At 48.1% G+C, this 17,173-nt stretch overlaps 1 protein-coding gene across 1 annotated transcript in view; it reads right to left on the bottom strand.

Moving 5' to 3' along the window:
- The window catches only part of KDM3B (lysine demethylase 3B), a 1,298,224-nt gene that overhangs the window by 753,469 nt on the left and 527,582 nt on the right, over positions 1 to 17,173 (bottom strand). The window contains exon 10 of the mRNA XM_086931831.1: positions 12,583 to 12,797. Coding sequence (XP_086787957.1) covers positions 12,583 to 12,797 — 215 coding nt within the window. The remainder of the gene's footprint in view (positions 1 to 12,582; positions 12,798 to 17,173) is intronic.

Raw genomic sequence — 17,173 nt, 5'->3', positions numbered from 1 at the left:
AAAAATGACTTGGGCCCGGTCGCGCTTGATCTTCTTCAGCACTCTGAGTAGAAGTGGTATAGGAGGAAAGGCGTATAGTAGACCGCAACTCCACTCGCAACAAAAAAGCGTCGCCTAGCGCAGAACTGATGACATTGCGCGTTATGTTCTGTGGCGAATAGCTCTAACCAAAGCTCTGCGCACTGCTGAAACAGACCTTGCGCCTGGTCTGAGTCCAGACACCTTTCGTGATCCATCATGCACAGGCGGCTGAGTTTGTCCGCCCTGGCGTTCAGAGAACCTGCCTGGTGTTCAACCACCAGGGAATTGCTCTGATGTTCCAGCCATGTCCGGAGGCGCAGGGCCTCTTGACATATGTTCCACGACCCCACCCTGCCCTGTTTGTTGCAGTATCACATGGCGGTGGCGTTGTCTGAACACCTGCACTACTCTGCCCATGACAGAGGGAAGGTATGCCTTCAGTGCAAGTCAGATCGCCCAAAGCTCCAGACGGTTGATATGGAGTCGGGACTCAGCCAGAGACCAGAGGCCTCAGATCTCTGCCTCTCCCATGTGGCCGCCCTATCCCAGGAGGGACGCGTCCGTCACCACCGCGTGCTCCGGCTGGGAAAGGTAGAGGGATCTGCCATTTACCCAATCGAGATTCGTGAGCCACCACTGCAATTGTCGTGCAGTGCTCTCCGAGATCTGGAAGTGATCAGACAGGTTGCACTGATGGTGTGGCCATTGGAACTTCAGGTCCCACCTCAAGGCCCGCATATGCCATGATCCACCAGCAGGATGCAGGAGGCCATCAGGCCCAGTAGCCGAAGAGGCATCCTGACCGAAACCTGGGATAGAGGCTGAAAGATCTGAATCATAGCCTGAATATCCCGGACTCGCTGCTCGGGAGGATAAACCCGAAACTGTGCAGAGTCCAGAACTAAGCCAATGAAGGGGAGCTTCTGAGAGCGTATCAGGTGCGACTTCGGAACGTTGATGGAAAACCACAGCAAATGCAGGAGGTCTGCCATACTCTGGAGGTGGGAGAAGACTGCCTGGGGCGAACCAGCCTTCAACAACCAGTCGTCGAGATAGGGGAAGACTGGAACCCCTGTTCTGCACAGATGAGCTGCGACCACCACTATCCCTTTCGTGAACACCCGAGGAGCACTGGTAAGGCCAAAGGGGAGCACGGCAACTGAAAATGCTTGTGGCCTTCTGTAAACCTAGGTAGCGCCAGTGGGCCGGCAGGACGGGGATGTAGAAATAAGCATCCTGCAAGTCCAACGCCACCATCTAGCCTCCAAGGGCGAGAGCAGACAAGACCTGAGCAAGCGTGAACATCTTGAACTTCTCCTTCAAGAGGAAACTGTTGACGTCCCCGAGGTCCAGGATAGGATGCAGGCCCTAGTCCTTCTTAGGGGCCTGAAAGTAGTGGGAATAGCAACCCTGACCTACTTCTGTCAATGGAACGCGCTCAAGAGGGCTGTGACTTCCTGCTTAAGAAGCACAAGATGGCCCGACAAGCTGTGGTAACGAGGTGACAGGCTGCAGGGGTAGTCTCGAAGGGGAGGGAGTAGCCCCTTCGGACTATCTGCAGCACCCACTTGTCCAAAGTAATGTTGCGCCAGTGGGGGAGATGATGGAATATTCTGCCGCCCACTGGCGTTTGATGGGCCTGAACCACCAAGGTAGTCGTACCTCCAGAGAGGATTTAACCTGGACGCCAACCGATGCCGATCCCACAGCAAGAATTGCCGGAGCCAGCATCCAGCCTGGTGTAGTACCCGGCGTCGACCCGGGCGTCAATGGCAATGCCTCCGAAGTTGGCACAGGAAACTGCACAGGGCTATGCGCGGACTGACGTTGGATCTGGGCCCTGGCTTTGTGGCGTCGGCTCTGGAATCTGAGTCGACACACACAGCCGGTGCTGGGGAAACTTCCGCAGACGAGGACCCAGCATGAGAGCTTGCAACCTCTGTGGGGCCCGAAGGCACAACAGGGAGGGAGCGACTCGAAACAAGCATGTAGCGCCTTACAATATGCCTCCATTTGGACACGCGTTGACCTAAACACCCAGAAAGGGTGGATAAGGAGGGTGAGGCTGCCGTGCGTTTTTACCCAGCTCAGTGCGAGAAGAATGGGCGGCAGCATAAAAGAAACTCCGTAAGCTTACGCTTACCTGTAGTTGCATCGGTAGCGACAGCGACCACGGGAATTAGCCCGAGTTAGAGAAGAGGAGCGGCAACCAAAGGGAACCGGACAAGACACCCGTGAGGCCAACAACTTGATGCAACGCTCCCTCAAGGACTCAGGCTTCACCCACCGACAGGCGTTGCAGTCTTTAGAGTCAGGGTGAATACCGCATACAAATGAGGTGCGGGTCAGTCCCAGACATCCGACGCGCACAGGCTTCACAGGCCTTTAAGCCAGAAGGCACTGCACACTGTTCCACTCGACACCGAAGTGTTGAGAAGGTCCAAAAACAGGCCAGGGTACTGCTGGTTTTCCAGGATCCGCGCTCGGACGGGGAAAAGAAGAACGGACGCCAGCGTGCCAGGAAGGGCATATATGGCTCCACTGACGTCATGTCCGTGGACCACGTCAGGGAGGAGTCACCCCCCGGCGAGCAGAGGTGCTGCTGTGGAAAGGTTTTGTGGATCCAGTCTGACGCCTGGGGATATTCTAAGTTAAGGAATCTGCGGCTAGACATCTAATCAGATGACGCACATTGAGTCGCACGACAAAGCCTACCGACGCGCCGAGTTACTGCTGATGAAAAACTTGTCGGATCCATTCGGACGCCAGGGAGTAGTTCTATGGTAAGGAATCGATCACTACGTCTTTCTTTCAGATACACCCTCGTTGGCACTAGGGCGGCAGGGTGCATAATGACAAGGCCCAATGTTATCCAATGGGGGACAGGGGGCCTCCAGTTGGTGGCTGCTGACTAGCAGGCCACTTGGTTGTGGGAGCCAAGCTCCTGGACTTTATCTCAGGACAAATGTGGAATCAAAGTAGCACCAAACAAGCATCCTCACCGGCACTAGGGCGGCCGGGTGCAGGGTGCTGTTTTGACGTTTGGCGCGAGGTTTTAAATGGGGTACTTCAGGGTTTTAAAGGGCACTGCAGGCTTGGGGACGAAGGTCTTCTGGGTGAGACTACCACTTCGAGAGGTAAGTTGGGGGTTAGTTCGGCACCATCAGTTTGGGCATACAAGGCAGTGGGGTGTCTGGTGCAGAGGTTCATTTTGGGGTCGGATCTTCTTACTAGCTCCTGGTTGCTGTTTGGGAGACCTTCTGGATTTAGGCTGTAGGCGTCCGCAGGAGGCAGGTCAGGGGTCGCCGGATGTCGGGTCAGGATCACTGGGGTGACATCCTCGTGGCGTTTGCCCATTCTAGCTCGGGAAGTGGACGGCAGGGGCAGAGTGGTGTAGATTTGCGGTTTACGGGCAAGGCCAGAGGATGCAAATCTGGTGTTCATGGGAGACAACGTCTTTATGATTGAAGGCAGGCAGGCAGGTCCTCCTGGGTTTTCGAGGTTGCTGGATGCAGAACACACCGGGATTTTGCAGGAGAAGGTACGAGGGGGAGATAGGCCGTTAGGGCTAGGGCCAAGCCAGTGGGCATCTTCCTCTTCATAGCTGCTGCACGGCTGTTCACTCTTCCTCCTTGACTGAGGGAGCAGGGGTGCCCTTAAATACTAGATTTAGGGTGGTTACAGGTAGGTAAAAGGCAGGGACCAATGGGTCCCTTCCCTGGGGTGGGTACACTCCCTATTATGCCAGCCTCCAGTGGGAGGGGAGCATGAGCCTGTCCCTGGTTGGCTGAGTCCCCCCATCTGCAAGATGGCAGGGACAGAGTTGTGCTTCAGCTTGCCTCCCCCACCTGAGTGGTGGAGTTGGCAGAGGTGGGCACACCTCTCTTTCTCACTTGGTTTTCTCGCCGGTTCTCCTGCCCAAGTAGGGGTCAGAACAAGTTGCTAAGAGCAGCAAGAGGCCTGGGGAAGCACGCAAAGGTGGCATGCCTTTAAAGCTTCCCCTACGTGAACCCTGCCATTCCTGGGGGAGGAAGCTTGGAACCTCATCCCAGGATGTGCATTGTTTCAGGCCCCAGAGAACAGCAGGCTCTCACCCCAAGGGGCCATAAACATGTCTGGTGGTGGCAGCTGAAAGCAGCCACTCAGCCTTGGCACTAGTCATAGGTCAGTTTTCAGGGGCATCTCTAAGATGCCTTCTGTGAGCATTTTTCATTAAATCCCACACTGGCATCAGTGTGGGTTCAATGTGCTGAGATGTTTGATACAAAACTTCTCAGTTTTCAGTGTAGCTTTTATGGTGCTGTGGAGTTCATAATGATAAACTACCAGCACCATATACGCTTAATGGCAGCACTGCACTTATAATCTCCAAGAATGGACTTAGACACTCTAGGGGTACAGGGCTCATGCACTTGTACCCTCACCAACGGTATAGTCCACCCAGTAAGAGGGGTGACTGCTCTATGCCAGGGCAGTGGGTTGTAGGCATGGCACAAAGAGGTGTGTGTCATGTCGACTCTTCACTTTGTTCTGCACCAAAACACGAAGCCTGCACGGTGTGTAGGGTGGGGTGTGTGTGTGTGTGTAGAGGTACAAGGCATCTAAGGGTGGCACAATAAATGCTGCAGCCATTGGAGGTCATCTCTGGTCACAGTGCCTTGGGTACCATTTTCCAGGGGCTGACCTGTGGCCAGAGATGCCCATTGGGTTAGTTTTGGGTTAAGAACATAGGCCCTGGGAACCTGATTGGCAGGGACCCAGGGGACATCAATTGAAAGTGCATCAGTAGTCTGGCAAAAAGTGTGTGTGTGGGGGCGGGGGGGGGGGGGGGTACACTGCAACAGAAAGCCACTTTCCTACACATGTGCCCCCTGAAAAACGGTCTCAGGGGTCAGAAACAATACCTGCTCTGGCAGAAGGTGTTTATACCTCTTCCAGCATGATTCTATTGTTTTAACTTATTAATAGCCTCTGCTATGCCAAACCAGCTTCCTCCAGAACTGGGGAATGTCACCCCCTGTCATGGGGCCCATTTGGCACCAGAACAGGTAGGGAATTAGATAGTCCGAAGGAGTGTTGCACTTTCAGGCTAGGCACACCCCTAAGGTGAGCCACATGAAGTGGACAACTGAGAAAGGATTTCCCCATCTTGGATTTGATGAAACTAGGAACTGTCAAGAATATTAATACTCTCCACAGGAATTGGTCACATGGGGTGTGAATTCACCCTAGGGGTACGTAGCCCATTGGCTTCTACTCTACACTCCCCTAAACACCCCTAACTTCAGTATTAAGGGATGAAACCAGGAACTCCGATTCATCTACATGGGAACAGAAGAACAAAGAAGAGCCAGCACCGAAAGAACAGAGGACCTGTTCCGAAATTAGCACCAAACCCTGCCTGGCTGCTAGTGTCCCAACCATTATAAGGCCCCACTCGTCCAAAAGCTGTGCATCCTCACAACCCCTTAGAGGACTGTTCAGCACATCAACAACGACTTAGCATCTCCCCTGCGGTTGAGGAGTGTGAGAAAGTACCCTCTTCCTTGCATGGTATGCCCCCACTTTTTGCGTAATTGCTGATGTTCTTTGACTGAGTGTGCCCTGGACTCCTGCTAATCAGGTACCTGGGCCTATGTTCCTTTCCTAAAACTTAATTGAAGCTTAAACACAATTGGCATCTCTGGTCACGTCAGCCCCTGGTAAATAGTACCACAGGTACCCAGGGCATTGTGACCAGAGAAGGCCTTTGAGAGGCCCTGTATCCTGAAACTCACTCACTGCCTTTGCAGGCTGCGTGTCTTGGTGCAGAACAAAGTGAAGAGTCGACATGGCACACATCCCTGTGTGCCATGCCCACAAAACACTGCCCTGGCATACATCAGTCACCCCTCTAGCTGGGTACACTATACCAGCGGTGAGGGTACAGGTGCATGAGCCCTGTACCCCTACAGTACCCAGGTCCAATCCTGGGCACTGTAGATGCAATTCTGCCTTTAAGAGTATATGGTGCTGGGAGGTTGTCATTACAAACTCCACAGCACCATAATGGCTACACTGAAGACTGGGAAGTTGGGTATCAAACTTCTCAGCGCATTAAACCCATACTGATGCCAGTGTGGGATTTAATGTAAAATGCACCACAGAGGGCATCTTAGAGATGCCTCCTGAAACTCGACCAACCTCTAGTGACCTGACTGAGTGGCTGCTTAGGCTGCCACCACCAGACAAGTTTCTGGACCCCTGGGTCGAGCTGCTGTTGCTCTCAGGGCCTAAAACAATGCACATCCTTGGACGAGGTGCCAAGCCTCTTCCAGCCCGGAATGGGCAGGGTTCACGAAGGAGAACCTTCAAAGGCATGCCGCCTTTATGAGCCTCTCCAGGCCATTTGCTGCTTTCAGCATCTGGTCTCCATTGGTTCTACCCCCCACTGTGGGTGGGAGAACCGGCAGGAAAAACAAGTGAGAAAGAGGTCTGCCCACCTCTGCCAACTCCACCCCTAAGGTGGGGGAGGCGAGGTGAAGCACAACCTCGAGTCCCCGCCATCTTGAGGCTGGTGAGACCCAGCCAACCAAGGACAGGCTCCTGCCCCTGCCCACTGGAGAGTGGCAGAATAGGGGGTGTACCCACCCCAGGAAAGGAACCCATTGGTCCCTGCCCTTACCTACCTATAACACCCCTAAATTTAGTATTTAGGGGCACCCTGAACCTTCCTTCCTCAGATCCAGAAACCACAAGTAAAGAAGATATGAAGGACGAAAAGCTGTGTAGAGCTAACAAGAGGACAACACCCAATGACTTGGCCCGAGCCCTACAGGCCTGTCTCCCCTCGAACCTGCAGCCAGCAACCTCAAAAACCACGGAGGACCTGCCTGCCTTCACTTAAAAGACTGACTGTCCCATAAACACCAGACTTGTTCAAACTGCAGCTTCTGCTGGCAGCCAGAAACTGCGAATCCAGCCCACTCTGCACCCGCCGAACCCGGCATGAGCGGAAAAATACCACGAGGAGGTCCCCCTGGCGATACGGACTCGAGATCTGGGGATCCCTGACCTGCCTCAAGCCTCCAGGCGACACCTGCAGCCTCAATCCAGAAGACCCCCCCCCCCCCCACCTACTGCGGCCAGAGCGGGTAAGAAAATCTGATGCCCCAAGGCACAGCTGCACCTGACGCCCCATGGCCTTGTGTGCCCAAACCAACAGTGCCTAACCAACCCCCAACATCCCAACTTACCCCTTGAAGTGGTGGTCGCACCAGGAAGATTCTCGTCCCCGAGCCTGCAGTGTTTCTTTATCCCGGAGGATCTCCATTGGAAACAGGGCACCAGACCTCAAAACAGCACCCTGCACCAGGCTGCCCTAAGGACGCTGAGGGTGCACCTTTGGTGCTACTTTGGTCCCTAACTTGCCCTGAGCTAAACCCTAGGAGCTTTGCTCCCACAACCTCGTGGCCTTCTTGACAGCAGCCACCAGCCAGAGACTCCCTATCCTCCATAGGGTAACATTGGGCCTCAACACACTGCACCCAGCCGCCCTAGTGCCGCTGAGGGTGCAATTACAGTGCATCACTGACCGTGGGAGACCCCAGAGTCTAACCCCAGAACCTTAACTTCAACAGTTGTTTACTTACTTGCAAACTGATAACCTGTTTTTCCTCCCTAGGATAACATTGACAATTTTCCCTCCAAAAAAAGACCAATTGTGGAGTTTTGAAAACTAAAGCTTCTTTAAAAATGGTATAAATAACCAAAAAGTGTTCTCACACCTGTTTGCAGGACATGTCCCAGTGCTGAATCTAGGCATCCAGCACTGAATTAGAAAAAGAACCGTAAAAGTAACTTACCTGCAATTTATTGAAAAAGCCTATTCATTCCAATGTACTGCATTTGATAAGTGTTGCACACTACTGATCCCCTGTAAATCTATCAAAGTACAATTTATATTGCATTTTCGAACTGTTCTATATCCAATACCTTATTACTAAAAAGTATTTAATGCTTACCTGTACCAGGCTTGTTTGGTTCTAAAAATAAAAAAGTTTATTTTTATACAAAACAATTGGCCTAGAGTTCAGTTCTTGAGTGTGTGAATTCATTTGCTGACTGTTTGTGTATATTAAATGCTTAATACTGTCCTCTGATAGTGCCTTACTGCTCGACCAAGATACCACTATTCGAGAGTAAGGTTCTATCTAACTTTAACCTCTGCCTACCTCTGGGGACAACTGGACTCTATACACACTATACCTCATTTTGGCGTAGTATATATTGAGCCCGTTTTTTACACTGCAGTATCTCCATGACTATTTATGCTATCCTCCACTGCCTGAACTATTCAGCTTTCACCATAGAGTTGTTCTCATCCAGGTAAAGAGACACAGATCTCTTATCTCCTCAAGTGTGCAACAACTACAGTAGGAGACTTTGTGAAACCCCTCAAAGTAGTTCTTATCCCAGAGGGCAAGACTGTAAACTGACAGTGAATCCTGACCACAACAAAATGCAGGGAGCTGTTGTAATCCTTGTTTATCAGCACATGCAGGTAGCCAAACTTGAGGTCTATGGTTATTGTATCCCCTTTCCACAGACGCGGGCCAAACTCTTGCAGCTACGCCAATTTCAACTTTTCTGTCTTAATGAACTTAATCAAAGCACACAGGTTTAGGATGGGTCTAAATATTGTGTCTGTTTTTTGTACCAGGAAATAGAGTAGAATCCATGACCTATCTCTTCTTTTGGGACCCTTTTTAGCGAATGTTTGCTTAGGTCATCGACCACTTGCTGCAGATGCAAGAACTTGCAGCAAAAATATGCTGCAAGTTCTTGCATTTGATTCAGAAAAGGGGGTGGTGATGGACAGAGTATCTGAATTAAACAGAACACTCATACCCAGTCAACAGATCAGAGCTTGATCCATCACCGTTTTTTAGCTCACTGCACCATCCCAGCTCAGAACCTGGCTACAGCTTGTTTCCTTTCCAGTAAAAGAATTGGCTTGGTAGTTTGGTCTGCCCTGTTCCCATGATGCACTGGGCCAGGGACAGACTAATTTGCATGTAGCCAGGTTCTGAGCTGGGATGGTGCAGTGAGCTAAAAAACGGTGATGGATCAAGCCCTGATCTGTTGACTGGGTACAAGTGTTCTGCTTAATTCTGATACTCTGTCCATCACCACCCCCTTTTCTGAATAGTTCTTGCATTTGGCCTGATGTTTGGAGGTCTTCATAAATGTTCTATACAACATCCATGTCAATAATGCTTAGAGTGCATTTGTTGGAGGTGATTGCTCTCTATTCCCGAGCAATTCCTCAGATCCTGCCCCATAAGATAGTTGAGTCAATTAAGTCTTTAGTATAAGGTCACTTGCTTGAGTGTCCTGCTCCTTACAGAGCAGCACCTCTACCACTGGCTCCTCCTTGATAAGTATTTCCACTGTGATGGCACACTAAGAACTGAGTTGTGGTGTGAAGATGGCACAGAGATGACCAGGTTTCTTGCTAGAGGTGGATCACAGCCTATTTGTGCTGCTTGTCCTCCTCAAAATGCCCCTCAGTACTTTAAGGCATCCATTGCGGTTGTATGTTGAAACAACGATTTCTTTACAACACCTACCTGAACAGTCGCTACTACGACCGCGTCTTAACCACGACTAGCTTTACCATGCATTCCTTTACAACAATTTTTCATGGTAAAGGCATGCATGGTAAACAGCTATCCATGGCTGAGTTTACCAAGCCCCTCCTTCCCCTAAAACCTAAATACAACCACCAACCTCCTTAAAACAACCCCGAATCCCCAACCCCATAAAAAGTAACTCAAAACCATATCCACCCCCCTAAAAACGAACCCCTCCCACCCCCTAAAAACTAAGAAAGTGGTTCTGTATATACTGGACCAAAGTAAGGTACAGTGTGCACAGTCCCCAGAGGTTTGGCAGAGCCTAAAGTTACATATAACCTTACTCTCTAAAGAGGTAGCTTGGTCGAGCAGTAAGGCAGTAAAAGAGGACAGTGTAAAGCATTTGTTGTACACAGTCAGCAAATGTAATGTAATGTAATGTAAAATGTTATTTATATCGCGCAACAATCGCTCCAATGGAGCATCTAGGCGCTACCTCCGGCAAATTACCAGATGACAAAGTGACTCAGAGTTGAACTGAAAACAAAGGCAAGCATCAAACTAGAGTTCTGGCCATGCTATCTTGCAGTTTTAATATCCAAGTTTTTAATTCTTTACGGAACTCTGTTTCTTTATCCAGAGTTCTCAGGGCAGGAGGCAGAGTATTCCAAGCCTTTGCATCCAGTACTGCCAGGGACTTTCCTCCACGGGTTTTTAAACGAAACCTAGGAACCACCAGAGTATTGGAATTTGATGATCGTAGGCTTCTGGTTGGGCAGTATCTCTTGAATTTTTTCTGTAGATATAGTGGTCCTGAATGGTATCACACACTCAAGAACTGAACTCTAGCCAATTGTTTAGTATCAAAATATATAGTTTTATTTTTAGAACCAACAAGTTATCAAAATATACTTTCTCAGAATGAGTTACTTTAAATACAATCGACTTTTTTAGTACAATAGTTGCAGTTGCTGCAATAGGCAACACAATTTAAAAAACAATGCAAAATTGAGCTCTATGGGAATTTCTAGTTAAATGCAATTAGTTACTTTGTAGATTACTTTTGTAACCACAGGACTTGATCCTAGATTCAGTCCCGGGACATTTCCTGTAAACAGTTAAGTAAAAGCGTTTTGGTTACAGTAGTGATTCTTAACCCCTTGCGTGCGGGGCGTATTCCCCGCCTGTGCTGACTCCGCCTTGCGCGGGCGGAGTCATGACAGAACCGTTCCGTCATGACTCCGCCCGCGCAAGGCGGAGTCATGACGGAACGGTTCCGTCATCAGCACAGCTCAACCGACGCTGATGACGGAACCGTTCCGTCATCAGCATGGAAGGGGTTAAGGAATAATATTGTATTTTAAAAGTTGACAAACTTTTTCACATAGAATCACCAATGTTATCCTATGGGAGGAAATTCACTTAGAAGGCAAGTAGTTTTATGATTACTTGTTCTTACTCAGGGTTGGATCCTGGATCCAGCACTGGTGCACCTCCTGCAAACAGTTGAAAGTTGGATTCTTATGGAAGGAAATTCAAGTTATTGGTAAGTACGGTTAGGATTACTTTTCAGGTTCAGTGCTGTGCTGAAAGATGAAGCATTGGCTTCTCTCCTGATAACAGGTGAGTAAATCGGAATTCACTGTTAAGCTGATTTTAGTTGAATATTTTAAAGTTTCAAAACTCCACACTTGGAAGAATTTCCAAGTGAAACCAGTCAATGTTAGCCTATGGAAGAAAAGTGAGTTATCGGCTTGGGTGGGTACTCGACTGGCAGAGTTACGGTTCTGGCCATAGACTCAGGGGTCTCCCAGGGTCAGGTAGGTACAGTTAGTACACCCTCAGCAGCACAGGGGCAGCCGGGTGCAGAGGTAGTTAGGCCCAATGTTATCCTAAGATGGCGGATCCAGGTCATATGCGCCAATAGAAGATAATCCCAATATGGTGGGGCACACATAAAACTAAGTCCAAAACCAAGAGAGCTGATGGGGAAGTAGTTAGAGGATCAAAGGAGGGAGGAGGGCTGGCAATAGATTAAACAAAGACGGGCTGTCCGCGTGCACAAGTTCCGGCCAGAGGGGATAGCAGTGTCCGATCCGTATGCTGCAGGTCAAGGGAAGTCTGTTTGGGCACTAGGGCAACAATCCAGTGAAAGGGAGGCAGCAGCATGTACCAGGAGGGTGTGCATCCCAGGCTCGGAAGGAAGACAAGCTCAAAGGGCACTGTATCGCAGTGCCGTAATTCCCACCGCTGCTACACCCATTAAATTTGGGAAAAACAAGATATTGCGCATCCTAGTCGTCTTAAGGGAGGCAAAGCTGGAGGGCTGGCAGTAGGGCAAGCAGTAGCAGTCGAACCCGGATGGTAGGGGGACAGTCAGGAAGGGAGAACCACCGCCCAGCTCAGACGGCCATCCGGAAAAATCCACCAGGCATCAGCATTGCGGAGATTGGCTCCGTCGACTGAAGGTCATGAAAGATTCGTAGGAAGGCGGGGGAGGAAGAAGACAAGCTACGGAGATGCGAGGAGAGCTCATAGCAAAACATAGTAACCCAGGAGATGGGTGTCTTTCATTATTAAAGGGCAAGGTTGACATCCAAATAGCACAAAGTTATTTTTCTGCAAAAAAAAGAAGTGGAGTCGACTTCCTAGTAAATAAAACAGCAATTTACAGGGTTCAAAAATAACTCTAAGGGGATGCATAAGTATCACAGAGAAGCTTATGGTGGATTCCTTGGTAGGAGGACACCATCTTTCATTGAAGTACCTCCAGAATTCCACCATTAGATTGATTTTTTATCAGATATTGATAACAGGGGCAGCAGAGTGCTCTTAACACAAAAGATTGCATCCTACATAGGGTGAGTTTTAGGAAGTGCAGCTGCTGTAATTGGTTAACATTTTGCAAGACACTTGCAGAAGAATGAATAGAGAATCATCTTACGCTGTGGCTCCACCATCATCATTGCTTCCTTTTCGGACATCACTAGCTGACAAAACTGATCACCAACGTTGGCAAGAATGTATTTGGATGTCTCCAAGTCAATTCCCTCTGCACAGGCTGACGTAGGTACCCACAAATTCATTGCATCAGCGTCACTCTGCTGGGGGCTCAGAAAACCCTCGACACGTAACACACCCTTCCGGGTGAAGACCAGCCTGTAAGACAGAACATATATTAGTCCTATTGCAAAAAAAAGGTGAATATCTGGTCTAGTGGAGGTGAGCAAGAAGGTGTCTTCTAGAGAGTACATTGAACATGAGTTAACAAGAACAGATGTGAAAGAAAAGCAGCATACAAGAGGAAGAAGTGACAGGGAAGGGCTCTGAAGAGTCACCACTAGAAGACAGAAGATGTGATCTGTAGGACAAGAATTCCAAAAGTGTCTTCTCTGCACAAAATTAAAATGTGAAAAAGCGAACCATGCATGAGAGGGAGCACTAAAGCAGAGGGGGCATCTGGGGTGATTGGGGGGGGGGGGGTCACAAACGGAGCTCAATTCAGGAGGATGGGAAAGGAATGGCCCCATGCATGAGCAGAATAAAGCTAGGAAGTAAAAGCAAAAAAAGACCCTGAAGAGGGAGTAAGAGGACCCCTCCCTATAAGGGAGCTGCACATGGGACACCAGCTGAGAAGGTGCTCCTGCAGGTGGAGAGGTAGGAATGCAGTCCATGAGTTGGACGTGGGAGAAGGGCTAACACTTCCAATATAAGGGAGGGGGAATGACAGAGGCACCATTTGTAACATTTCATGACGGTCTCAGCCAATTCTCTTGAAGAATCTAAGTGTCAAGTTAACCAAAAGCAAAATTACTCCATAAAAAACTGCCAAAGGCAATCAGATCTGAATAGTTAAATCTTTTACAGTGAGCACTGTGTGACAAAACAGTAACACTGAAGAGGTTTTATAAAACAAAACATGCATGTGCAGTGGAATAACTATCACTGTACATTGATCCTACTTGGACCTCAATCACAAATAACATGAAGAGAAACATACCAACCTTGGTTATGAATCTTTCTGGTAGGTATTATATTTATCCGTAGATTCCTTACTAGTTGAATACATCTACGTGCCAGACTGGGTCCAGACCTTTTCCATAGCTTTCCTGCACCTGTAGGGATTCTGGTTCTACCTCTGCACTGGAATAAACACCAGGGTGACCTATCGAGCCAAGCAGCACCCCCACAGGGCGCCAGTGCCCAGAGATGAGGAAATAATTATCAATTTGAGGCAGTGCAACGTTCTAAATCGGTACCTTTCTAATGTGGCCTATGACCACCCTTCAGAACGGGGACAAAGATTAGTAAAGTGCTCTACAAATAGATACTTCCAACTGCAGAGCCCTGGCCTTAGCAGCACCCCTGCCTTAAGGTAGGTCTGACAAAATGGCCAAAAGAGGAAATCCTGGAGCACTGACCATGAGAAATTACCATACACGCCTCTGAATCCGAACAATGCTTAGCTTAGGTATGAAGGGAAACTTGTGTCACTGCAAAATAATTCTCAGATATGGGAACACCGCCGGGCAAGTGCTGTCATTGAATACGTGGCTCTGGTGGAGTGAGCAAAGATTTGCTCCTGGTGTTACTTTGAGCCAAGGGCACAACACATTTTTGTTGTACCTGTAACCCCCACATAGAGATAGCTGTAAGATCTGAATCCCTTTGTGTAGTCAATTTAGTTTTTAAAAAAATGCCCTCCAGGGGTCCAGCCGGTGTAATCTCTCTTCTTCGACAGAATGTGGAGGAGGATAAAATAAACAGGGACAATGATAGACAGTCCATGTGGAAATGGACCATCACCTTGAGAAGGTAAGCCAGTGTAGTTTAGAGGACTAATCTGTCGGGGGGAAAAAGCATGTTAAAGGCAGAAGCACACTCAGTGCCTGCAACTCAGACAATTCACCGATGTGACTGTCTGGTTTCTCACATTATGATTCATGGTTTTAGACAGCAGCTGCACAAAACTGTTAACCTTTTCAAGTCCAGTCGGTAGCTTGTTTTGAATCATTACATCTATCAAACTACTAAACTGATTTCCACCCAAAAATCAGAAAAACAACTGAGTAACATTCAAATTTCATGGCAAGTATGTAGCAAATCTCTTAAGCAGCTTTGGCTGCAGGTAAAGCAAAATTTCCTATGGGAAGTACAATGGAAAAACACTTTCCCACATCTCCAAATTGTTTCCCCTGTGCATGAGCCTGCATGAGGATGGCGGTGCCTGACCTCAATCTGAACACCAAGCAAATACGTAAATTGGTGTGGATCTGTTCCCAGGGCTTAACCTTATAAGCACAAAAAAAAGAAAATTTTAAAAAGTTGCCAATGGAACGTGCAACATAGTAGTATCTGCCCCTGTGTAGTTATATATATATGAGCCAGTAGCAGTCGCCACTGTGTAGTTGAGTTAGGTCAGCACTTCACTAAGAAATGCAATCCATGTTGCTAATAACTTTTGCACCACTGGACGAATTGTCATGGAACTTTCCCCCATAAAGTGATTTTTTGCCTAGTTAATGAATGGAAAGTTTTGGGGGTGATAAGTCAAGTAGAGAACAGGCATCGTCCTAGCCAATATGTCTCGCATTTGGGACCTTATAAGTATTTAGTTTTGCAGCACAATATCCTTGGTGCAACAACATCAACTGTTGCATGGCTAAATACTTATAAGGTCCCAATGGCGAGACCGATTGGCTAGGCCAATGCTTGTTAAAAATGCTAACTTTTAAAAAGGTTTTGCTCATTTTCCACCTACTTTCCACTCCTTTGTCTGCAAATACTATTGAAATATTTTACTATCTTCACACCGCTCAAAGTGTGACAATAGTTGTGAGAAAAAAAGTGTTGCTTACACTGTAAGGATTAGTTACTTACCTGTAATCCTAGTTCTCTTCCAGGGGTATCCTCATCAAAGTCATAAGCATTAGAATATTCCCGCCCATGCGCGGGACCCCGGAAACAATATATTATATGTGCCCCACATATATATAGACATATATATATATATATAAAAATAAGCAATTGCAGCCAAATAAAACAGTAGAGCTGGAATATGCTGTGAAGAATTTCCACCATACATGTGTATTTGCATTAAAAACATGAGAAACAACACCAATGCTTGTTTAGAAACTGTTTTAATGCTTAGAATGTAGTAGAAATTCTTATAACACACTGTAAGCATATACAGCTCCCAGGCTGCATTGCAAATACCCAGTCTAAAAAGACTGAAAAGCTAACTTGTAGCTGCATGTACTAAAACTGACGCTGTGCCTTTAAGGCACCTCTGCCCCTAGCTTCCCATCATGCCTCAGGGGTTACAGTTAGGTCAGTTGTTCTTTTCTGAGACTGAAAACCAAACCATAGTAATAACAGGTTAAAACATCTCCTACTTAATAAACAAAGTCCTTTGCCAGGGGAGGCGGGAGGGTTGCTTATGACTTTGATGAGGATACCCCTGGAAGAGAACTAGGATTACAGGTAAGTAACTAATCCTTCTCTTCCAGGGGATCCTCATCAATAGTCATAAGCATTAGAATAGAGTAGCGAGCCTCACCTCATCCCTGCGGGCAAAGGAATCAACAGATAACATTCATATTCGTAGGCCCAAAAGTAGGCCTTATTCTACCCAAATAGGTTTCTCAAGGAGGCTTGCCCTACTTGAGACTCCGCTCTGGAATCAGACTCTAGGCAATAATGCCTTGTAAAGGTATGGACTGATTTCCATGTTGCAGCCTTGCATATTTCTGACATAGGAATGTCATGTAAAAACGCTATTGTGGCTGCTTTTCCTCTAGTGGAATGAGCTTTGGGTGATTGTAACAAAGGTTTGCCAGCCAGCTGGTATGACAGCCTGATACAGGAAACAATCCATCTGGAGATGGATCTTTTGGCTGCTGCAAACCCCGTCCTCATTGAACCATAATTGACAAAGAGTTGGTCTGTCTTTCTGGTGTCCTTCGTCTTTTCTAGGTAAAACGTTAGTACCCGTTTAAGATCCAACGAGTGCAACGACCTCTCAGCTGAGGTCGATGGGTTAGGAAAGAACGAAGGAAGGGTAATCGTTTGATTTATATGAAAATCCGAGACCACCTTTGGAAGGAAAGATGGATGAGCCCTCATTACCACTCTGTTGTGGTGAAACACAGTGTAAGGTTCCTAGGTGCAGAGTGCTTGTATCTCGTTAACCCTGCGCGCAGAGGTTATTGCCACCAAGAAGGCCGCCTTCCAAGTGAGATGCTGCAAGGAGGCCTTGTGTATAGGCTCAAACGGTGTAGACATCAGCCTGGAGAGAACCAGGTTCAACTCCCAGGGAGGAGAAGGATTTCTCACAGGGGGATAGACCTTCTTCAACCCCTGAAGGAAATCCTTAACCACTGGAACTTGAAAAAACGATGTTTGTGTAGGTGATTTCCTGTACGCTACTATGGCAGATAGATGAACTCTAATAGAAGCGTTTTTCAACCCTGATGTAGCCAAGGAAAGGAGGTATGGAAGGACTACCTCTTCTTGTCCTTTGGTGGGATCAAAGC

Source organism: Lissotriton vulgaris, chromosome 7, assembly GCF_964263255.1.
Source record: "Lissotriton vulgaris chromosome 7, aLisVul1.2, whole genome shotgun sequence".
Taxonomy (NCBI): Eukaryota; Metazoa; Chordata; class Amphibia; order Caudata; family Salamandridae; genus Lissotriton; species Lissotriton vulgaris.
This window is presented reverse-complemented; position numbering and strand designations above follow the sequence as displayed.